Source organism: Plectropomus leopardus, chromosome 17 (assembly GCF_008729295.1).
Source record: "Plectropomus leopardus isolate mb chromosome 17, YSFRI_Pleo_2.0, whole genome shotgun sequence".
Lineage (NCBI taxonomy): Eukaryota > Metazoa > Chordata > Actinopteri > Perciformes > Serranidae > Plectropomus > Plectropomus leopardus.
In genome coordinates this window covers 14,815,337-14,839,950 of record NC_056479.1, presented here as the reverse complement: position 1 = coordinate 14,839,950, position 24,614 = coordinate 14,815,337, and the positions used below count along the sequence as shown (strand labels likewise).

The 24,614-nt window shown below is 41.1% G+C and overlaps 1 protein-coding gene across 3 annotated transcripts; it reads right to left on the bottom strand.

Moving 5' to 3' along the window:
• Positions 1-986: 986 nt before the first annotated feature.
• prkacaa (protein kinase, cAMP-dependent, catalytic, alpha, genome duplicate a) lies at positions 987-23,770 on the bottom strand. 3 transcript variants are annotated; one of them, XM_042504633.1, is made up of 10 exons: positions 23,014-23,770; positions 11,158-11,219; positions 10,526-10,654; positions 8,729-8,827; positions 8,543-8,625; positions 8,334-8,460; positions 8,134-8,229; positions 7,793-7,915; positions 5,347-5,511; positions 987-3,340 (listed from the first exon to the last, which is right to left on the bottom strand). In XM_042504633.1, exons 1-10 carry the CDS (start codon positions 23,057-23,059, stop codon positions 3,215-3,217), a joined length of 1,056 nt encoding a protein of 351 aa, XP_042360567.1. In that variant the 5' UTR covers positions 23,060-23,770; the 3' UTR covers positions 987-3,214. The 3 variants fall into 3 exon arrangements, with proteins under 3 accessions (XP_042360567.1, XP_042360565.1, XP_042360566.1); XM_042504631.1 differs by lacking the exon at positions 23,014-23,770 and adding an exon at positions 19,578-19,863; XM_042504632.1 differs by lacking the exon at positions 23,014-23,770 and adding an exon at positions 14,893-15,278.
• Positions 23,771-24,614: the final 844 nt, after the last annotated feature.

The following is a 24,614-nucleotide window of genomic DNA, read 5'->3' as shown; positions in this document are numbered from 1 at the left end:
CCCGTACTGTGACAGGATGAACACAATACTGCATTATTCAATTGCACCTGTCAGCCTCTTGAAACATGCACAATAATAGACAGGACAGTTAAAATACAGCATCTGCCTCCTCACCTACCAACAAGTACGTTCCTCTGATCCACCCCTGAGAGACGTGAAGATGCAAATGCCTTCATTGAGATTTGCATGTCATAAAAACATTATTTTTAAATGCCTCGTTCAGTGTGAGATTGTGCATGGTGAAGAGAGAGCTTACATATAACCCAGACATATTAGTCTTAACAAGTAAAAGTTTATTGGAATGATACATTTTGCAAAATATTACTTTATGTATATATTTTTTTAACATACTCATTGTGTTCTAAGGGTATCTGTCAAGTTCTCCAGAGGGTAAGATAGTTAAGACTGTCAAAGGCAAAGGATATACAGTATTGTTTCCCAAAAGGTACAATAGACTACACAATCACTGTACCCAGGTCATGAGGAAAAGATTAATGTTGTTTTTGCTTTTTTACTTTTTTTTTTTGAAAATACAATTAGAAAATATGAACGCAAAACTTCTCAGATGTAAAAACTGTTATGTCTGAATGAAGGGTGTGTGAAAACTTGATGAAAGTAGAAGGAAAACACAGGAGAAAAACCCAGAAGTAGCACAGAGCCGTTGATAGTGTTCAGCTGATAGAAGAGAATTAAAGAGTTTTTTATGTGGAACAAAAGTGCAGCGGTGGCGTCAGTGTCTGAAGTGGATCAAGTGGCGTTGCCTTCCACCCACCGACTCTGATTTAGTCATTTGTCAGAAAATAAAGATATTACATGTGCTCTCTTCAAAGCATTACATAGTGTCTAAAAAGTTTCAAATAATTAGCACAAATCAGTTAAATAAGAGATTTGAAAGGGAGTGGCAATGTGCTTCAGTATTTGCAAAAAACTGGAAAAGTTGGTTGGTGTTCCACTGCATTGTTCAACGTGATGCTCAAATAAAATAAGAGCGATGAGACTGTCGGCTGTCGAAAACAATGATTTCTCAAACATGTCTCAGGTCCCGGAGATGTCTTGCCGTTGGGTTGCTTTACCTCATGCAAGAAAAACCCAAAGCTCGCCAGAGAAACATGTATTATAAAAAATACACATCATGTGTCCAAACAGCATTGAAACATCTCCATCAGACAACATTCAAAAGGTATCCTGTGTTTGATCTCATTTACATTAAGAGACAGCCAAAATAATCACTCGAGCCTACTGAAATCATTTATAGTCGAAAAAACATTCTCAAAAATGTCATGTTACAAGACTTTATGACAAATCGATGCACACCTAACAAATCACAGAAGCTTTTTCAGTGAGATGAACAAAGTCTAGCACCTAGGGCCTATGGAGGAGAGGGGGGGCGAAAGCAAACATCCTTCATCAAACCAGGTGTTCAGTCAACAAACCAGCAATAAGATTTGGTCTGCGATTGTCTTGCATCCACAGAAATAAACTTGGCAAAAGGGGACAGCTTTAGGATCGCTTCCTTAGTTTAATTTGTTACATAGAAAGCTGGAAAACGGAAACAAAAACACTCCAATCTCAACAGTCCCAAAAAATTTGGTTGGACTGCAAATCTGTCTGAAGGTGTTACATGTACAGTATATACAAGAGAAAAGGGGAAAGGAAAAAAAAAAAAACAATTATCAAGGTGAGAAGCACAAGTTCAGTGACAATTATCATCAAACTTTTGCCCTACAACTGAATCACGAACAAAGCCCAGAAAAACACACTGACCTGGGTCTTGTTTCGTCTTCAAAATAGAGCAGCCGAGTGTCCGTTTTAATAGTTAAGCATGTTATCCACGATCTCAGGTACCTCAGCACAAATAAAGCATAATGCTCTGCCATCTTTCTTTAAAAGTGATATTGTACAAAAATAACATGCACATTTTGTTTTGCTACTTTTTTTGCGTATTAAAATCCACCACCATCATAGTTACATACAGAAAACTTTGCAATGTTCTCAGTTTGCAAATTTGGCAGAATTTATATTCATTTATTTATGAAATCTTAATTATTTCAGTTTCACAGCTATGAGACAAAAAAGATGGATATTTCATGTTCTCTATCATATATATCTATATACACATACAAATATATATGTATATGATATATATGTATGTATATAAATGTACTATGAATTAAATAAACAATAGTCAGGAGTGTGACCACAATGTTAGTTTGCTGCTAAATTGCAGCTTTTTAACCCACCCTTGAGCACTAAATAACACACAAGCACAGAGTTTGACATAAAAGGACAAAATGATCACCAATAGGATTCTTAAAATGCTCTAATAAATTCAGCTAAGAGAAAGACAGACTTAAATGCAAATCTCATGTTTACCATTTCTCACAGGTCCCCAAAAGGAGTAAGACCTAGATGAAGTTTACTGTGATAAATCATTTTCGCTCTGATCAAAGAGGTCGCCGCTGCTTCGACAGCGAGCAGTGAGCGCATCATCTACCCAATAATCATGCCACACCGAGCAGACAAAGGCAGGTGCAGAGAGTGGTTTTTTTTTTTTTTTCAAGCTTTAAACCAAACGGGCACAAGGGCTGTGACGCCACCATAGCCAAAGCTCTGCACCAATGCTCTCGACACAGTTTTCCAACCAGTTGGCATTATGATAGGCACATCTGTTGGACTTGGTATTGCTTGGACAGATTCAGGATGGAGAGATGGAGGATAGGGGGACCAGGGTGACAAGATACAACAATCACTTTTTTGAGAAGCTTGTAAGAGAGAGCTCGTTCGAAAAGAAAAAAAAAAAAAAGGAGCCTAGCAGATTCAGTACCTTTACAGAAAATCAATGCCTCAACCTGCAAAGACTGAAAACATGTCATTACACCATCAGAAAGATACAAGTATAGCTGGAGAGCCACAAACTATGCCTGTTCTCCTCGAGCCCCTGTCACAAACACAAGAGGGATAAATAAAATGAATAGGTAACAGTTGAGAAACTATCAGAAAAGGCAACACTGCTGGTTCTGTTGGATTTTTCTTCGCTTTGCCTACCTTTCCACTGTGGGGGAGGGGGGGCGGGGGGGGGGGGGGGGGTGTTTACATTGTTGTCGTCATTACAAATAAGCAAGTTAGCAGTCCACCCTAGCGCTTCCTTCCTTCCGACCCCCTTTTACACTCTAAATCTCTCTCTCGCTCTCTCTCCGCTACTCATGGTGGCAAACTAGAACTCTGCAAACTCCTTTGCACACTTCTCTGTGAAGGAGACTCTGATTTCCTCTTCCTCGTAGTCGTCAAAGTTGCTTGTGTCCCCGGGGCCTTTGCACTTAGGAATAAAGGGAGCTTCCACCTGAAACAGACGGGACAATCAAATCATCAGAATGATACATTTAAGTCCAATAGAGAGCAGCAAAGTCATGGAGACAAAGTGCATTTAAGTCCCGCCCCCCAACGAAAACGCCGATCACTAACGTCTGCTAGCAAACAACACAAAAATACCTAAAAGCTGATTTGTGTCTGGACACACTACTAACATGATTAAGAATCCATAACTATGTTTTCACAATCTGTCGAACAGAAAAAATAAACTTTTAAGCAATAAGATGTGAGACATCGGCAGGAAGATAACGTGGGATCAGTTCGTATGGAGCAAGCATTTTGCTCTTTTGACCACGCTGACTGCAGAGTTTAAAGCTAACTAAGCTATGTGATGCCCAGTTTGGATCTGTGTGAGCTTAAATGATGATCTTACCTGGTGATTCCATCAAATAGTTGAAAATATTAAAGAATATCACAACTGACCGTTCATTGGGATCGTTTCTCACATATAAGCAGGTAATGAGAAGATAACACTGAGATATACTGACAATAAGGAGTCTGACAGCGTAACTTTTCCTCTCTGGTAGCCATAAGTTGCTAAAATAATCCTTTGACATGATGATATTTAATGTTTTTAGCTAGCTACAGATGCTTCGTCAGTGCTTCAGCCCTCAGTTACATATTGTGGTGCCTGGAGCCCACCATATTGTGGTGCCAGTAGGCGTGTTTTTCTGAGTATTATGCTTTTCAGGGACCATAAACTACTGGATGACATTGGATGAGGTCCTGAGAAATAAAGAGAAAATTAAAAACAGATTTTTATTCCCTTATAGTTTTGCATAGTAACTTAATCTTGTTATAATGGGAGTAAAATGTATTATGCAATCAAGAACTCATGCTCAAATACTTGGAAGACACTGCCCGGACTAATTCTGTGATCATGTGTTGTCATTTGCTTTCCCCGGAGCCAACTCATCTATTTCTAATACAGCTTCCTAGATTCCCTAGAATGAATTCCAACAACTGCATGAGAAAATAGGAACTTGCTGGATTCATTTGTATTATGTGCAGGCAGAGAAAGCAAAAATTGTTACCAAAAGTTTTTCTGTCAAAATAAATCAAGACAAAAACAATGAGATTTGTGTGTTTGGAATCACATGTCCTTAGTGTTTATTCTGTGCACTGTGTGTCTGTACTGTTATCAACATTTAACCTTTGTTTGGCCACTGTCAGCACTCATTACATGCCTGACTGCCCCGGTGGTGGGGGAGATCCCTCTCTGTGAATCATTTTCCCCAGCTTTTCGTGATGAGTCCAAGGTTAGGGAGGGGTCATCTCACCGTATTGCTTTTTTAGGATTCTGTAAACTCCCTTGACAACCGATATTGAGACATAAGAGGGTAGTTATATGCACATCATGTTGGTGCAAGGTTATCAAATGACTGCGTACTTGAGGAAAAAAGTAATGCCTGCGTACTTACTCCATGCCACATAAGTTTAATGAAGAAAATGACCTGGATCTTCTAACTGATCTTTGTCAGACGAAGATAGGAAAGTTCTTTATATTTGGAGTTCTTTAAAAGTTCTTTAAACTTGTGTGGCATGGTGTAACTGATATTGAGACCAAATAAACCCGAGCTTATGTAAACCAAAACATGTGGTTCTGTGTGTATACATTGTGATGTGAAATGGAGAAGGACTTGGTTCCACTTCTGGTTTGTTGCAATGCTGCTGTAATCCTACTGAATCCACAAGCTTTTATTTTAAAAGAAAAAAAAAAAAAACAGGAACACGTTTTGTGCGTTTTTAACATTTTCCCATTTGTCTTCATTGTAATATCATCTGTGCAGAGGAAGCACAGATGGTGTGAAATTATCCGGAGCTGCAGATGTAGACTAAAGACACTTCCACTGACCAAAGGCTCATTAAAGCCATCTTCCTTTGTCAGCAACACTTTTCTTCTGCTCTACCGATCTCAAAATGGGAAGTGGGCTCCATTTGTACACGTTACAACTGACTAAGTGCTGACCCTCTCACCTTCCTCTGGTAGATGGCGATCCAGTCGGTGGTGGCAAACCACTTGTGGCCCTTGATATCATTGACTCCATTCCTGAGGTTGCCAAAGCGCTTGGTCAGGTCCACCTGCAGCAAATTTCTCAACAGATCTCTTAGGTCTGAGCTGAAGTGGGAGGGAAAGCGAACCTGCGAACAATGAGAGCAGTGTGAGTGTGAAGCCCAGCATTTTATACCTCATGCTATTGTTTCTAGCGTTGCCCCCTGAGAGTCGAAGATTCGATTCATCAGTCTGAGACCCCTGAGTCAACTGAAATTCTTTAGGTTGAGCAGACTTTTTTTTTTTTGTTTTGTCAGTGTATTTTTTTGGGACGTCTCGGTCCTTAGATGTAGCTGCAGAGTGCGCACCCCTCGCTTTCACACTGCCTCAGAGTACAGGAAGCTGCAGACCCATGGAGGCAGCTGCTCTGACAAAGAGAGGCTTTGCCTGGTCAGTCTTTGGGATAAAGTGATCTTGTGCCTTCTGCTTAAAAGTTGCACATTTTCAACATACAGCAACTTAATAGGAGACAGTCTGGCTTTTGTTTGATATGGTGTTGGCAAAAAATGCTGTTGCACATTTCTGATCTGTCGTTAGTGTAGCAAGCAAACCTCAGCTTGGAGGGCTGACTTGGTTTGGGTACTATATTATTTCAATGCCACCGTCTTCCTGAATGTCCCCCTGAGCCCCACTCAAACTCTTACATTCTCAATGGAAAAAAAGAGGTAAGAATAGTCAAATATTTGCCTTAAAAAGCCAAATCCAATGTCCCTGACACAATTCTCTCTCAGGTACAGCCATACTGCAGAACTCAGCCTACAGCTGTATGTTGGTGCAAGCCTATGAGTGGTCTGAAATGACACTGTGTTCACTAATGCTAAATTTGGCTGTGATTTGTCAGGTTGTGACACATCTGCTTGTTTGTACTTTTCACTCTCCTTTCACCCCTCTTATGCATTAGCCTTTTTTTTTTTGTCTGCAAGGTCTCTTACCGCTGAAGTTTTTGCTTTTCTCACCACTGCTGAGTTACGACCATGCACAAAAGCCAGGCATGACAGCCATTTCAGAGATGCTAAATCTGGCCTACCTAACGTAATAAACTATGATGCCACGTTAAAGTCACCGAGGGCACTTGTTGTTTAGTTCCAGTGCTCTGATGAACACTAACTGATGCTAGGAACACTGTTGGCCTGATGTAAACCATTTATACTGATTTAATACCATGTGTACCAAGTGCATACCGAGTGTAGTCCCATAAATCATTGGTGTTTGTAGCTAATGAACAAACAAATGTGTGACTACATGCAGTTATACACATGCTGTGAGATCACCAGGACACACGCCACAAGTTATTTCCATGGTAATGTCCCCCAAGACAAACATTCAGGTACTTTGTAAATAAAGAAATCTTAATCAGAAATGCATGAAGCTTTATCATACTGAGGTTTGAGCATCCTTACTCAAAATGTTATCTTCCAAATATAAAACAAATTCACATAAAACAAGCCAGAAATCACATAAAAGATTAAATATCTTTATAACAAAATAAAAAAATAGTTGCATTTATGGGACAGTTCACCCTAAAATCAAAAATACATATCTTTCCTTATCCCTATCTTTCCAACACTGCCGTGTTGTTTATGTATCTAAATTGTTTTGAGATATCAGCTGTAGAGATGTCTGCCTTCTCTCCAGTATAATAGAACTAGATGGCACTCGGCTTGTGGTGTTGAAAGTGCCAAAGAAATTCCTTTGAGAAAGTCAACAGCAATGTCTCTTTCCAGAAATCATGACCCGGTTAGTCAAGATAATCCACAGAGCTTGTTGTGAGCGGTTTCATGTAGGAAAGCTGTCAACAGCACAAGCCTTTTGTCCATGAGCTAGATGCACGCCTCCTTCTGCGCCGTGACACGGCTGGCAGTTGTAGTTTGGTAGAAATTGAGTAGTAACTGCTCACAGCAAGGTCCATGAATTATCTGAGTAACCAGGTCATGAATATTTGGAAAGAGACATTGCTGTTCAGTTTTTCAAATGTATGTTTTTTGTGCTTTGAGCACCACAAGTTGAGTGCCATCGAGTTTCATTATATTTAAGAGAAAGCACACATCACTATGGCCAATATCTCAAACACTCTGCAATCACAATAAAACAGTCTACATTGGTAAACAGCACTACAGGTACAAGGAAAAATATGCTTTTTTTTTTTTTATTTGGGGGTGAACTGTCCCTTTAACTTTTAATCGTTGCACTTTAGCGGCACACCGCAATTCTCTTCATATAATTAAGCGTTAATTATGGACGTTTAAATGCATTTCAGTTTGCAAACCACCAACTCTGTTAAATAACAATGTAGAATTGTGCTCTTTGTTGAGCTACCAACAGAAATTTAAAAAAAAAAAGAATCATTTAGGCAGGCTTCTCTAAACTCACCTTCCCTGATACAATCTTCTCGTAAATCTGAATAGGCTGGTCGGCGAAGAAGGGAGGGTAACCAGCGGCCATCTCATATATCAGCACTCCCAGAGCCCACCAGTCCACTGCTTTATTGTAACCCTGGAAAACACAAAGGAAATATAGGCCGGTCAGATGTGTCCTCAAACAAAAACTCCCACACATTCGAGTGTCAACATTAGACAGTCAGCAGTAAATTGAACCGGAGCTCTAAAGTTAATGTCCAGTGACAATGAAATGGTTTCCTAAATGATGAGAGCTCCCCTGCCCTTATGACATAAAGAGCAGAGCCGTTCACTCTGGGTTTGAACTGAGCTTACCTTACTGAGGATGATCTCTGGTGCCAGGTACTCTGGGGTCCCGCAAAGCGTCCAGGTCCGGCCCTTCACCCTTTTTGCGAATCCAAAATCTGTTACCTGAACAGAGTACAGCTCTCAGCACTGACCAAAAACTTGCAAAGAGCGCGGATACAAATCAAACATATTGCTGGTGATTAAGAGAACAAACGTGTAATGCTTGCCTGTATGTAACCTTGCTGGTCGATGAGCAGGTTCTCTGGTTTAAGGTCCCGGTAGATGAGATCCAGTGAGTGAAGGTATTCAAAGGTCAGTACAATCTGGGCTGCGTAGAAGCGGGCGTGTGGTTCACTGCAAAACACATCAGGGACAATATTTACAGTCAACCAGCGGTGCACGGATATACTTAGAAGTTACCTCGACGTTAACTCACCTGAATCTACCGATTCTCCTTAAGTGTGAGAACATTTCGCCGCCGGGTACATACTCCATTATCATATACAGATTACTGTTGTCCTGCGGAGAAATGAGCAAGGTCTTACTTTAACAAGCAAAACACACACACAAAAATGAGGTGAATGTGCTTAGAGGATAAGCAGATTAACTGTTTAATGCTTACCTTAAAAGAATGCTCCAGTCGCACCAGAAAGGGAAAGCTGACAGCTTGAAGGATGCGTTTCTCGTTCAGTGTGTGCTCTATCTGCTTCAGCTTCACTACCTAGGAGGAGACAAGATGGAGGCTGATTAAAGGCAAAATGGGGTGTCAAAATGACACAAAACATAAATCATACATCATCACTCCGACAAACTCGGATAATCACATTCAAATTTCATTCTTTGTTATTTGTAATACTCAGATATGTAATTATATTAATATTTACAATGTATCTAACAATGACACTATGAGCATGTGGTTGTTTCATGTTCTGTCCACTAGAGGGCATCACCAATATACAGTTAGACTCAAAAAGCTCTCAGCTTTTGAGATCAGAGCTGCCTGCAGGTACATGGAAAAGCTAGCCTGTAATCTTTCATTTTAACCCAGAGCAAGTGCTAATCTCAAGCGCTGCACGCACTTCGCTTCTGAAATGGTCTGTAGTTATCTCCGTAAGTGCACTGCTTTCCAATATTTTTGATATTGTAACATAGGGATGCATGATATGCTTTTATTTCAGCTGATACGATTACCAATTATCTGCTTTCCATGGCCGGTACTGATAAGATGTTACATTTTACATATTTGTCATTTTAACCTGTAGTTTATCCACGACTGAGGACTAAAAAGGCTAAGATTTAGGAAGAAAATATGGATGAATTAATATTCCATCACCCAAAAATAAGCTCTGACTCTACAAATGGGTGTTTATTTTCTTCTTGTCTAGTATGTCAAAAAACTTCCCAAACATACTTTGGTTTTTTTATTGAGCATTTTGCCTGAGAATTGAAATAAAATGCTTCTACAGAATCTGTCAAAACAGACATGTCAACGGGTTATTTAAAGGTAAGTCCCTCTGCCACCACACGGAGACACTAGGAGACGATTGCTGCAGGTGTGTGAGCTCTACACTGGGTAAGTGGGTGCGAGTCCGTCCGCACACGTAGTGACACGGCTAACCGTGGCATGATGGGCCTAGTGTTAGCTAACAGTTATTAATGTAATGATAAATTTGAGCCTTTTTGGAGTGAGTTTACTGGTACCGCTTAAAGGCTCTGTATTGGATGTGAGCTGCTGCTGCTGTGTTAGCTCGTGCTAACTCTCTGGAGACAGCTCTTCAGCGCTCTCGCGTTGCATTCGTTCTCCTTTTTCTCTATATTTATTGGTATCTTGCAAACTAACTTAAAAAGTGTAGCGCCACCCACTGTATCGGGGTGTGTAGGTGCCGCCTTTGTTCAGTCAATGAAAGCAGTCTGGCTTTGAATTATTTGTGCCGTTTACTATATATTCATTAAAACAACCTTAGCATGTTGTAAAGCCAGGAACTCTTTCACAGAAAATAAACTGAGAGGTAGGTTTGTGGCGCTGCAGGACATTTTAACTTTTAAAACAAAGTGATCTTTATGCGAGCGAGCCGGTGAGGCGTCATAGATTTAAGATAACTGTGAAATAACACTTGTGATAACTTACAATTTGTCAAATCAGAAGGTTAAATCACTGAACAATTTTCCTAAAAACATCTGACTACAAAGTCTCCACTTTGTGGTCAACTCCAGACTGTATACTTGTTTTCTTGTTGTTCTCTGGTTTAAAGTTTAAATGGGAAAGTGTTCTGATAAACACTCATTAAGAGTCTTGATCCAAGTCTTGGTATATTTACTAATTTCTATGAAAGAGACATAAAAGTTGTAGCGTTCACGTCAGGCATTCACATTTACCAAGTAGTATTTTTCTTAAAAGCATTGTCTAAAAGCACCGTACCTTCTGTTTATCGAGTATTTTCATGGCAAAATGTTGGCCCGACTCTTTGTGTTTAACCAGCATGACTCGACCAAACGAACCAGTGCCTAAAGTCTTCAAACGCTCAAAGTGGTCCAATGCCGCAGTTTGCTGAGGGGCAGAGGAGGGTGTCAGTAATGGGAAACATGACAATTTGCAAGCAACAAACCATGAAAAACCATACTGAAGTTCAGAGTTTTTCCTCAACAATACCTCCACTAAAATGTACTGTCATGAAAACAAGTATTTCTAACAGAATTCATGCTATTTTCATTTGAATTAGATGTCATCATTTTATTTAAGTCCTACATTAGAGGTGCTGTCATGCTAAAAATATATAATGTGTTTCAAATTAGCCCAGCAGAGGGTGCACTGCCCCTCTAAAATAAATGGGACTAAATTTGTTCATGGGCGGGACTTTTTCCATGAGTTTGCCCGAGAGAGTGAATGAACATGTGAAACCGGGGGTCAGACTGATTCAAGATGTATTATAGGACATATCACACGACGATGCCTCAACACAGAAAAATTATTAAAAGTCCAATAACACTGTGCAATAATAAGAATGGCAGATTCATAAAACAATGATTAAAAAGAGAAATTCTCGTTCTCACCTGTGCTGGATTCTCCCATTTCTTCAGGAAATCTTCTTTGGCTTTGGCAAGAAACTCCTTCACTGTAATCAGAATCAGAGTGCATATTCATTACAGAAAGCTTTCAGAATTCCAGACATATAGGATTTTGTTTAAGTCACCTCACATAATGAGCAAGGCCCAGAGAAAACCACAGTATTGTTGTTTTAAAATAAAAACAGAAGGCTATAGTAAGATATTCCAGCAAATGAGCTTGATACACATCATGTGTTACATTATATGCTGATGTGTGCATGAGCATAAATACTGCCTGTGTGATATTATTATAATTTTTTGGCTGTAGTTGATAGGATAGCTCCAGAGTTAAAGTAGGAGTGAGGGGATGACATGCAGCACAGGGGACGTAATCAAGCCTGAAGCCACCACAGTGCACAAGACAAGTAAGAAATACCTTGATGAATTTATGAATTGAACCAATGCTAACTTATATCTAAACACTAAACTGCTCAAAGCAATCGTGCACTAGTTCACCCACAGAGTAGGGGTGGGTGACATGGCCAAAATCCTCAATCACGGTATGTTTTTTTATCACACTAATGGTAAATATCACAACACAGTAAAAGCCTGTTTACACCTGGTATTAACATGTGTCTAGGGTGATCAGATCTCAAGTGGACACCAAGACCACCAAGACGCACTGTGATCCGATCACTCAAACCACTTGCCGAGTTGGTCTGGGACACATTTGACCACATATCTTTTCTACAGTAAGTGCTAATGCTACCTGATGCATCAGCGCCAACGACTGCATCATCAGTTCAGAGTGCAGTGGTTGTTTTGATGACAGTGCACAAGCATTCTGTAACTTCATCATTTTTTGACTAGTTGGATAAAGAGCTGTGTGACCGTCCATCGTTTCGGCCTATGGAAAGAGACGTGCTGATTTCTTTTGACAGTGATACCTCCATTGTACTGACGTAAGCACTAATGTGATTAGTGAGTATGCTAGTGAGCAGCCACCCAGAGTGTGGATGTAATGACCATGCGCGGGGCCCCTTGACCTTCCACTGTAAGTGACGTAGGTAGTAACAAAATCTGAACACAAGTGGTAAGCTGGAGACGCATGATTAACTCATGATGTGTCTTGGCTGTCCACTTGTATTCATATCACCAAAATGCACATTATTACCAGGTGTAAACAGGCTTTTCTCATTTCTGTAAAATTAATTAAGAAGTGGTTTAAAATAACCATACCGTTCTTTATCACATTTGATAGTTTAATTCTTTTATCTCAATATAAACAAAAAAGGCACTGCCTCGTGAGATAACACCTGCATCAAACAAAAATCTCAAAACAGTTCAACTAAAATTCTTCTAAAATGAAAGCTTTAAAGTTCCTTCGCGTCAGTCCAAATCATGTGAGGCAGCTAGATTTGCAAGGTCCTGTGAGAATAATGAGATATCACAAGACCCCAGGCCTGATTTGGTACATAGCCATTGCATTGCTAAAATCTCTACCAGTGGACACATTTCTCCCGCAGCACGGTGTGCACCATCATATCAACCAACCCTGCCACAGAGTAGAAAAAAGCGCCACAAAGAAAGTATGAATGAAGACAATCGACTTAAGGCAGGGTCACTGAAAAGTACAGAAAAACTTTAAGGCACTAAAATATGCCTCAGAGTACAGCAAGGTCAATAATTAAAATAATGGATTAAGAGTCTGCAGGACAGGTACTGGTGATGGAGGCCACCAAGAGGCCTACAACAACTCTAAAGAAGGAATAGAGTTTCAAGGCTGAGATCGGAGACATTTTCCAAACAACATTTAACTATGTGCTTCACGAGTCACGCCGTAACGGGAGAGTGTCAAAGAGAGAGCCACGCATGTGACATCTCAGCTAGTGTTTGCCAGAAGGCATGTGGGAGAGTCAGAAACAAACACTGAGCATCACCTCATCATCCCCAATATGATTTATGATGGTGACAGCGTCATATGTGGGGATGCTTCTCTGCTGCAGGACCGAGAAGGCTTGTGAAATAACAGGCTAAAGTGTACGCGGCAATTTACACAGAAATCCCTCTGGAGATGGAGGCTTATTCTTCGGCATGACCCAAAACCCCAAAAGCCAAAGCTCTACAGGAACGACTAAAACAACCTGGAGTGGTCAAGCCAGAGTCAAAACCTCAATCCTATCTCATATTTGAGACACAACTTGAATATTGCTGTTCCATCAGTTCTGGAAAAAGGACATTAGGAGCCCACGTGCCTGTGGTAGCCACACCACAAAACCAATGCTACTACATCACGGTCAAAGGGTTTTGCACACTGAGTGACCTCTTTCTTTTTTTTTTTTCTATTTAGAAAAACATGATTTTGAGTCTTTTTCTTTTTTTTTTTTTTTACACATAAGGTGATGAGAGAATCCTCACTCATATGTTAATCTTAAATAGGGGTTGGTTTCTGTAATATTAAACTAATCTATACTGAGAGTGCAGTTTAACATGAAGCCAAAATGATTTTAGAGGAAACCCGCACCTAGTCTTTGTGAACACAGTTTACAAATGCATAAATACACATGCAACATCACGCATTCACACACATACATGCAACTATACACCAACAGGCAGAGGCCTGTGGACAGCGTCTGACAGCTTAGCACACATACTGTCAGATGCAGTCATTCATTTTTTCGTGCCCTTATCTTTATGGGGCCGATCACAGTGCTCTGTGGGAACATGTAGATAACTGGCCGTTCCTCATTCCTCCTCACTATCTGTGTACTGGTTTTGAGGACACTAGCTGCAGATGAGAGAGGACAGCTTTTCTACTGGAACACAAAATGGTCGAGGCTGTGAATGTACATCTACTATTTAAACCTACTAATCACAGGCTTAAAATTCTAAGCTTAACATTTTGGACAAGATTTATTTATGCAGAAATAATGGACAATTGAATTGATATAAAAAATATCTATATTTATTTTTTAAAAAACCCCGAAAAATAGCAGATATGCAACATATGTTGCCCTTTAAAGATAATGTGGAATGTCAATCTGCCTCAGTAATCGATGCAAAATAACAGCCAGTGGCACAGTTTGAATACGGCCAGCTGTCAATAGTGAAGCGCATACTGCAGTTATGCAGTCACTAACTTTTGGCTATTAGTATTTAAACTAATGGGCTTTTAGATATGCTCAAATTAGAAAACATAAATATTATGAAGGCATTACAAATAGCTACGTCCCACACTGAAATTTCTCACGAAAACATGTGTGCATCTCTCACACACATCCACTTGAAAACTACACAAAGGCTTAATCCTCATCTAGCTAATGTGATTTCCTGCAAATTCTCAAAAGACCAGCAGCTCCAACAATAGGATGGGAGAAAGCCAACAAGAACAGCAAAGACCAAAGTTCGCATAAACATGTCGAGAGCACTGCTGCTCCCACAGAGAGCACTGGAGGCAGACATTTCCCGTGAAAATTGCTCAACTCCCACTTCCAAAAAGAGAAGAGCCACAAATGGGGCCATTACTGTCATAACTTGGAGCTGCTCGGTGGAAAAGATGCGGATGCTGCTGCACACATAGCTGGGAGCTTAATGGCCAAATCAACAGCTGTCTGTGAGGAATTCTCTTGAGCTTGATAGAGTCTCCCTTTCCATTTAGGAGGCTTGGCTGCCTTAATAGTAATTGCAGGTGATCAACAAAAGCTCAACACCTCAACTCTCCTATAACCCCAAATTCCTTACCATCTGGGATGACTATGGGTACCTCTGGTACTGCAGCATCTGCCGAGCGCGACCCTGATTCACTTGAGCGCGAGGATGACTCCCTCTTTCCTGCATGCCTTCTGGAGCTCTTCCTGTCACACATTAGCTCTGCTAAGTCTCCCCTGTTCGTCTTCCTTGGCCTCTTCCTCACAGTCACTGATTCATGACCTATCCTCCCCCTCTGAGAGCACCGTGGTCAGATCAGCGGCCCCACTCATCCACAGAGAAAACGGTCAAGTGTCCTTGCCAGCAGGGTGTCTTCAGCCTTTCCTGTGACGGTCACTTTGCTAGAAACCCAGTTCAGAGAGTAGCATCCACATCCAGTGCGCAGTCACACATAGCGTGGAGACCAGCGCTGCTCCCGTTACACTCACACGGATCAATTGGACCTTTGCTTTGGTTTGTATCAATATTTATTCTGTACACAAAGTACTCTCTGCCGTTCCCTCCCATGTCAAACACACACACACACACACATGCACACAGGGGCTATATATTGATCTAAACAGGGGCATAATCACCAGGGGGAGGGGCCTAAAACACTAGTTGGTAAATTTATCCAAACCGGAAAGGGAGTCCTATGGAAAACTAGGCCTAAGTGAAGACCCTTGAGATGAACTAGACACATCTAGTCAAGAAACTTTCCCTAATTAGCAGAGCCAATCAGATGTCACATCTGCAGCAAAAAAACAAACTCATGAGTTGATCTGAATGTTTTCAAAACATAAAAGTGGCTCTCTCAGGAGACACTAGCAAAGCAGGGACGCACAAGCCACAGTGAAACTTTTCCTCCCTGCCCAAATGCACCAGAGAGTCTGTGTAGTGCCAGTGCTGAATCGATCCTCCAAAAATCAATCCTACATCTCTCCCCTGGGCCTAACTGGCCCACTCTGACGCAGGAACAGAGGGGTTATATTAGGGCGAGATGACCGACATTTAACTGCGAGGCGCGCCAAATCGAGTCCCAGGCTACACCAGGCCTTGTTCAGATAGCACACATCCGCGTGTGGTGAATAAAAAAATCAGTCAGGGGGTAAACCAGGATGCTGTTTGCATGTGTGTAAAGGTGAGATATCAACTGAAGTCATCAGCTCGATACTGGCAGTGGATGTTTTGCTGTGACTGGTGAGCAAGCAGCTACTCACAGGGACATTACGGTACATCCTACTGTATGAATTGAATTGGCTGGTCAAATTACTGACCTATTAAGAAGCAGAGGAACTGACACTGGACTTACGGTTACATCCCACCTACCCACGTCTACTCTATTCAAATACATGTTGAGAATAATATGCATCACTCTGTCCCAGAAACATGTAACATTAAGAGTCTTGATTTGTGTTTTATTCCCTTCATTCTTTCCCTGAACTTCCGCATTGTGTGATTTTATGCTCTTACTTTTGTTTCGAGCAGAAGTGCAGTTACCTTGTTAAGCGTCACCAGCTTTATCGTCCATTACCTGCCAAAATCTGTTTTTTAGCTTTAAAAAAAGCTATTGTTAAGTTAAAATTAAAATTTTCCTAGTGATGCTAGCCGCTGTAACTAATGCAAAAGCAGATTTGGTAGTGATGTGCTCGCAGTTACAGATTGGCAACAGGTTAACAGGTGAGCAAAAGTTAGCTGTTTGGGAACAGTAACAGCAGGGTTTTCCACACATTCATTTATTTGTGGCTGCCTGCCACTGTATAAAATCAGCATATTTTTGGAGCTGTACCATTCATTAGGACACTACCGGAATATACATACTGTTGGGTTATTCATTCATCACGCTCTGGGCACAAACTGTGACACTGAGCAGTCACATATAACACTTTTCCTTCACTCTTAGGGCAAAGAAATCAGCATTTTGTACACAACATGGAAAAGTTAACGCCTGGCAGCTGGTTGGTTAGCTTAGTCTGTGGACAGTTAAATTCACCAAGTCCTCTTAGGAGTTATGCTGAGATTTTGCTTTTGGTTCCTTATGATGCAGCCGTCTACAAGAAGAGACACTGCGAAGTGATTAAAAATGTCCTTATATATGATTTCAAGCCATTTCTTGTATGTCGTCTTTCCAGTCACTGATGACTTTGATGCTTTAACCCCTAATTTCCACCAGAGCCTTGTGTGGTCTAGCTCGGATCCGTCACGGCAGACGGAGCAAATAGATTACACTCTAGTCTATGTGTTGTCTTCCGCTGACTCTGCTGCGTTGTGAATCGACTCCGTCCCAGCTCCGGCAGTCCAGACACTTGTGGTCAGATACGCAAGGCTCCTATTTTTTTCCGGATGCCAGAGCACAACATTAACGTCAACAAAACATCACACTGAGAGGATCCAGGCCTGGATTCAGCAGGTCAGAGGTTTTCAGAGGTCACTACCAACAACACAGAAGAGGAGAAGCTCATTTTAGAGGTGGAAAACCACAAAGTTATCCGTTTTATAAGGACAACCGTAGAAAGGAAATGGTGTGGAACACCATATTGGGAGTTATGGGAGTGAATGGATTTATTACTTCTTCTTCTGTACTGATATAATGCACGTGATTCTGTAAGTACCGCGGGAAATCCTCAGCCTCGCCACTCCAGCTGATCCGGCAGTGCTGCACCGTGCCAGACCCAAACCGCAACCGGTGGGAGTTAATGAGGAAGCACGGAGCAGAACTGCAGAGGAGCCGTTCCGCCACACACATGCAAGCGGTGGAAATCCTGGGTAAAGCCACCCAGCTGCTGCACTGTAGGTGCTGACTGTTACCAAATTCATTCACTGTTTACAAGAGTGGTTCTCAGCCAACGGTCCTCGAGGGAGTCCCTTGGTGTCCCCAGTAAAATGGGAAATATTTTATTTTCACATTTTAATTCACTATCAAAGTGATTTGGATGTGAGTAAGAGCCATAAGAGTGACCATTCTGATCACAGGGTTCACTTCCTATATAAAATATGGGAAATACAATAATAAAGTCTGATATAAAATAAAATAAAATATAACTAAATATGTATTTAATAGTTAACTGCTTAACTACAGTTGACAACTGCAGAATTCTGGTCAATCAGATCAACAACCAAAGTCTTTTCAGATGGAGGTCCCTGAGGGGAAATCTCACCAAATGGGGGTCCGTGACCTACTGTGTATCAATTCAGGGGTCCATGACATGAAAAAGGTTGAGAACCATTGTTTTACAACACCAACTAGTGCAGCTAGCACTGAACCAGAAGGAAAAAAACAACTGCATTATAACCGGAAGATGAAACAATGCGTGGGGCAGTATAAGGTAAAAAGGTCACAGTGTATTTAATATATGTGATACAAAAAAAGCTGCATGGATGTGCCAAACTACACTTAGTGATTAGATTTAGTGTTCAGTGTACAGCCTATTATAGCATTGTTATTTTAGCTTTACAAATCTTGTTGGCCTTATTTAAAAAAAAATTTCTACCAATAAGTTTAAATTGTGAAAAGGTAAAAGTCAATCTGGTAGCTAACAAACATTTCTCTTTATGCCCAGCTTTGTAATATTAGGTGGTTTCCATGTCAAAAAAAATAGGTATATGGCCTGAGGGATGTCTTCTGGCAGTCCTAATATCTGTGGCATGACATTATAGTATGTAGTAGCTTTATTTGTTGCAGAAAACAAATGTTTTCAGTATCACTGTCTGTAAAAATGCCTGCAGCTTTACAAGGCCGACAGACAGAGGAGCCACCACTACGCCCATCGGAGCTGTGAGAATCCAAAAGGAAACTACAGTTCCTCCTCTGAACACTGAACTCTGAGTTTTGCTTTCCTTGCTGTTGGATTTTGCTTCTCAGGATCGCTCCCTGGCAGTATGTCAGCTTGCCAACTTGCCAGTTCAGTGCTATAAGCTTATCTGAGGTTGCTGATTGGCATTTCAACAGCAAGGTCCACTGGTAATCAGCGTAAGCTTATAACAAAGCCCCTTTAACAGGAGACAGGAAGTGATGAGCGATCCAAACACAAACCTGCCCCCGTTACACAAACTGGCTGCGTGCAGAGCAGGGGCAGGACATGAACCACACGGTTATTTATAGAAAGAGGGAGTTGTACTTTGACAGGGTGCCACCTCATTATATGAGGTTCAATTCAAAATGATTCAAGATTCAATACAACAATCACTTGTGTCACAACTGGCTGACAGCATGGTGCTCAGATGCTTCTTTAGAAGTGTGAGAAGTACAGGAAAATATTTCCAAGCTATCAAACACTCAGACAATCAAGCAGACTTCCAGGAGCCCAAACAGTGAGAGGACAATCACACAAGCACTTTATAACAAAAAAATAGTTCCTGATTACACTGCGTAACAGTTTAAGGCTAATAGTGTTATGCTGTGAAGCTTGGCGCCTGACAGACACTTCCACAGTCACTGAGAAATGCCTTCCTTTGAACTGTAACTGGAAAACAATAGGCAACAGAGCAGAGACAAACAACAGGCTGCTCTTTGTGTCCGTTTGTATATACAAGATCACTCCACCGAGGGGATAGACACTCAAATCCCCAGGTCATATTATGAATTTAGCAAAAAACCACTATCAAGAAAAAAATACCTTCATTATCTCTGTTAAACATATTGGTTTGAACACAGCTAAAGCTGCCAAAGCTAGTGCGACATAGCATGGACTACAGTCCCATCCCTAACCCATGCTCCTGCCCAGCTCCAGAAAACTCACACCAGCAGCGAGCCTCTAGCTCCTCCTGTGGTTGGTAATGTCTGCCTCCTCCACTGCCTGTGTCCACTACGCAGGGCCCGGCTCGGTGAAGCAGCCTTCCTGCCAGCCTGTGAATAACAGACATCATACAAGGCAGGGGGAAGCCAGCTGATCGCCCGTGCGGAGTCTCAAAAACTGCAGTATTTCCGGAGGGTCTAACAAGCAGGAAATCCAAAGTGTGTGATACTAAAAGCGTCTTAATGGCTAAAACTTCAAGCTATCCTCATGGCTAGCTGTAGTTGGTTTATAGAGCAGTGACCAACTGAGAAAAGCCTGGGCTGGACCTTCCTTGCTCCTTCACTTCCTGCTGCAGCTCACAGAGTGTCTATCCCCCCTGCTTCCTCCTTCGGGCCAGAAATCAGCTTTAGTGCAGCAGCTCTGCGCTTTTCTTCCACAGCCTGGAAACTTCAGGGGAAAGAGACCCTGCGCGCTGGAACAAGCTCCCAACACTCTCTTTCCATTTTCTGTAGGAACCACAACAGGCAGCCATGTTCCCCTTAATCTATAGCTGTCCTGTGGAAAATTGCACTCCTGGGTGTGGGCTCTGGACCTCTGGTCTGCAGCCGTTTATGGGGATCAGGGTGGGTCCTCAGCAATTAGGCTGATAAGGACGTGAAGCATGACATGTGAGCAAAACTTCCACCAGCAATGCCTCTTCTGATCCCCCAAATTACGTTAATTCTTGAGTTTTAGAAACAGACCTCTGTGCTGTAACACCTGAAAGTCACAGCGGTGTGACAGGAGTGGATGGGTTAATGTTACAAAGGGACTAGAGGCCATTCTTCACACATACTCTCTACCAGCAACAAGGAGCTGACACTCATTTTGCAGATACCTGTTCAGACTTTGCACACTTGAGCGTTATTTATGATGGCGTGGATAAAAAACAGAAAACGCTATCATCACACATCATCTCTTGGACTAGTGATCCTTCCTCGGAAAAGGAGTTAACTATTTATTAGGGAATACTGTGACATTTTCCCCTCTTTTAGAAGTTAACCACTGAGTGAGTTTACTGTCAAAGACACTCATCAAAAAGTTGACAGGAGTAGCGTCGCAGCGGTATGAGATTTTCACGTCTCAGAAAATATTGCAGTTTCACAGGATCATGGCATTACAAATAATTATTATTAGTAGTCAAAATGATTGAAAATGTAAGGGTTAGTTTTGATTAAACAAACGTTTTATTACGAGAACTGAAACTTGAAACCTTCATTTTAAAAATAACAAAAATAAAAGTGAGATTCTCCAACCATTTTTTTCCAGTATCATAGATGCAGAAGCAAATGTACATGATAACTGTCAACTTTCACATCACTGAATACGTTAATACCGGTATGCAGCTGCAACAGCCCACAAAACAACTTGCAAGAGGGGAGCATCTCTCCGTCTTTGCACACACACATGCAGTGTGCACACATACTCAGTGACACATACAAGTGCCCTTGTTCTAAATGCTGCTCATCACATGATGTTCAAGAGACTCCTCAACTCCTAAGTTTCTGCCTGGAGAGGATCACCCTCATGCATCATATGACCCCGTCCTGGTGGCTTCTTCTTCCTTCTCCGGTAACAGCCAACTCCCATCTACTCACTTTCTGTCAAATGCAGTCTGTGGCACTCAATGCACTATCAACACAAACTTTCTGAACTATGTGCATTCCCACTCTTGCTTCAAAACTCTGCATTTCTTTAAACATACCCTTTTTCAAAAACACAGAAGAATGTAATTAGATTATTAAAAGTGCACAAGAAAACTTCACACCACAGTTTAGGCTTGTTATTGTCTTTCATAACCTTGTGAGGAGAGAAATAAAAACTTCTGAAAACACGTGAACCACAAAGAAACCTATGACTGTTGTATAAGGCTTTTTGTTGCCATCCTCACTGGTTCCTCTGAATATAACCAGGGGCTTTTAATCACGAGCTTTGCCACAAAATCGGTGGAGATAATGAATAACATCCTCTACTGTTCAGCTGAGATCAACATGGTGTGACACTAACAGACTGTGTGGATATCAGTGGCCATGGTGTCTTTCATCGGGTTTGATCTTAAGTTGACAACCTTGCAAAGTTAAGCATAGTCTGCTCAATCAGTTTTCCATATTGGATTAGGGTGTCAAATGTAATGTAATATGGTGTCACTGTGTAGGGTCTCTGGCAGATGTGTGGACTTGACTCACATGGCTTGGACGTGCACCTTTTAACTTAAAAATACTTCATACCTTCCTTCAAATCCAAATATTAAAAAGTATGTTATTTTAAAAAATGCACACAGATCACTTAGTTTTAACTAACAATGCTTTTCATTCCCAGCAAGTTGACCCTTAATTCTCCAGACGCACACTGTTTTGACAACAATCAAGTTGCAGGAGAAAACCATGACGAACTAACTTTGTTGCTGGGCACCAGTTGTAAAAAAGTGATACCAAAGACATGTTGTTTGCTACCAAAACTATGAGGTGGTCAACAAAAAACGAATTGAATTATGCAAAATGTGCAAACTGAAAACTGCAGACAGAGACACAAAAAAATCCAACAAAATTATTAAAGATAAAAAAGCAGCAAAAATTTTCAATATCTAAAAACTGTATATATTGTGACATTCCATTTGATGAAGAGTGCGTTGTTTCCTGCAGCTTAAGGCAAGGTAGATTTAAGACTTTTTATTGCCATTCGGAATTAACTTTAATTTTTTTTACTAACCAAAATTGAAGATTATCTATGTCAAATGCTGAAAAAAAACCCCAACCCTTTATGAAGTGAAACACATGGAGGACAATGAACACAATACATTGTCATAATAATAAGTATTTATACTCTTTATAACAAGAATGGGGGAAAATCTGGCGTTTCTGGCCGTTTTTTTTCTCTCTCGATTTTATGTTTTTCACTCTGCATGTGAGATTCCACTGCTTTGATTCCCATTTGGACAGTCTAAGAAGAAGAATGTATTAAATTATTTAATGAATAAATAGAAATTACCAAATATGTCGAGATTTCACTATGCAACATTAGGATTTTTTTTTTTTAAATACTATTTCCTATGTCAGAGCAATTTTAAGACTTTTGAGAGATCAATGTAAGTTAATTTAATACTTATCAAGGCCTTCTTGTTAGAATAATACATTCAACGCCTTTAAAGATTTGAGTTTTGAGTGCTGTGTCCAGGACTCAAAACTCACAGTTCAGGACTTGGGACTTGAGTGTAAAGACTTGTAGCTTTCTTGTGACTTGCAAAACATTGACTTGCTCCCACCTCTAGTCTCTGGGCCTTGATGCATTACACAGGTTGTTATTTCTCTGCCGTTATGGGAAACAGGAATTAACAACACAGCAAAACGATGATACTGGATGATATAGCTAGCTGCTGCAGCCACGGGTGAAGGGTACTCACCGCTCTCCATCTCATTGCCCTTCTTCGCGGTGGGCGTGTTGCCCATGATGGCAGGCTGATGGTGGAGTCCCTGGGCTCGGACTGATTTTCCTTTACAAGTCGTTGAGTGATGCTACACCACTAAGGCAGTCCCTTGGCTCAATGATGCTGACAGCTAGCTACTAGCTAACAGCTATCATTATTGACAACCGTATGTAAATATATTACCCCTAATACTTCTCTTCAGTGAGTTCAGAAAACTCCCACCGAGCGGGTATATCCAAGTCTGCAGCTAACGCTCTGAGTTAGCTGGGCTAGGCTAACTAGCACAGATGGTCAGTTAGCTTTGCAGTGTTTGCTCCTCAATTTCCAGGCAAGCACCGGCAAGTCAAGATGTCACTTGGCTGTCATTTATTTCCAGAGACGGGCTTGGTGTATCCAAAATCCAGTCGGTACCATCTGACAGATCGTCGAAAGCCGTTTCCGTCTATCTATCTAGCGAGCAATTTAGCGTTAGCTATTAGCTCGCAGTCGTATCCTGGCCTGAGCTAACCAGGTGCTATCTCTGTGTAGGCAGGCCGTTTCAGTTGAGACCTGGATAACAAAAGTGGTGTCCAGGTTATTCGTTTTTCCTGTTGTTGCTTATTTCAAATGGATCTCTCTCCATTCGCTTCCAAATCCAGGCGTAAAGTGCAATGGTTTCCTGGGACCGACCATCTGATAGTCGATTCCTAAGATCAACAGACCCCTTCCATTAATCTTCAGACCGCAAGGGAAACTCCAGTCATCCATCCATCGAGTTCCGCCTCCGACTGGCTCTGATTGGCTACATTTACAGACTGAAGTCTCAATTCAGGTGCTGATTGGTTATAAGTCAATACATCCAATCATTGCATTGATGCGATTCGTCTGTCAAACACTTTTGTCCCGCCTCCCTGACTTGCTAGTAGCCGATACGCCCATAACTGTAACTGTGTTTTTTTCTCTTTTTGCTTTAAATAATCAGCTGTTTGTATTTCTCAGACTAAGTTTCACGCAGGACACATATAAAACGTTGTTGCAATTTACAATAATAATCCTGCTTGCAGGGCAGTATTTTCCAAAGCCAGTTGTATAGCCTAGCCACCCCTTTTAGCCGACCGCTCTGTGATTGGGCGTGACGTTAACACAGGCTATTTTTAGTAAAATGTGAAAATATAAGGGGATACTCACACTGATATTTGTGTTACAGCTTTGGCACTCTCGTGTTTAACTTTATGATGAAAAAAAGAAAATACCGATTTTGTGTAAGGTCAAGACTGAAAACATTTGTTGTTGTTTTTTGCACAGATGCATTTTAAAGTTTGACACTATTGTCAAACTTCCTTGGCTTTTTTCAAACATATCACATCCAGACCCCAGACTGTTTAAGCATCATTTCAGTTTGCTTACACATAAAGGGAGATAAGACACAGGACGGGGGGAGAAGATGAAGACGTATTTGTGATGGTAAACAAAATGTCACATCGACGCATGTTAGAACCACATCACGTCAAAAGCTACAGCAAATACATTTGCTGTTATTTTACATAAAATTGAAGGTTATCAATGAAAGATTTCACAGAATAATTTCATTACACACA

Coding starts and splice junctions, on each gene's coding strand:
- prkacaa (XM_042504631.1), bottom strand. CDS start 19,704: ATGATGTCTGTTATTCACAGGCTGGCAGGAAGGCTGCTTCACCGAGCC. Junction 8,626..8,728: donor GACTGGAGCATTCTTTTAAG/GTAAGCATTAAA, acceptor ATTTCTCCGCAG/GACAACAGTAATCTGTATAT. Junction 8,230..8,333: donor ACCAGCAAGGTTACATACAG/GCAAGCATTACA, acceptor TACTCTGTTCAG/GTAACAGATTTTGGATTCGC.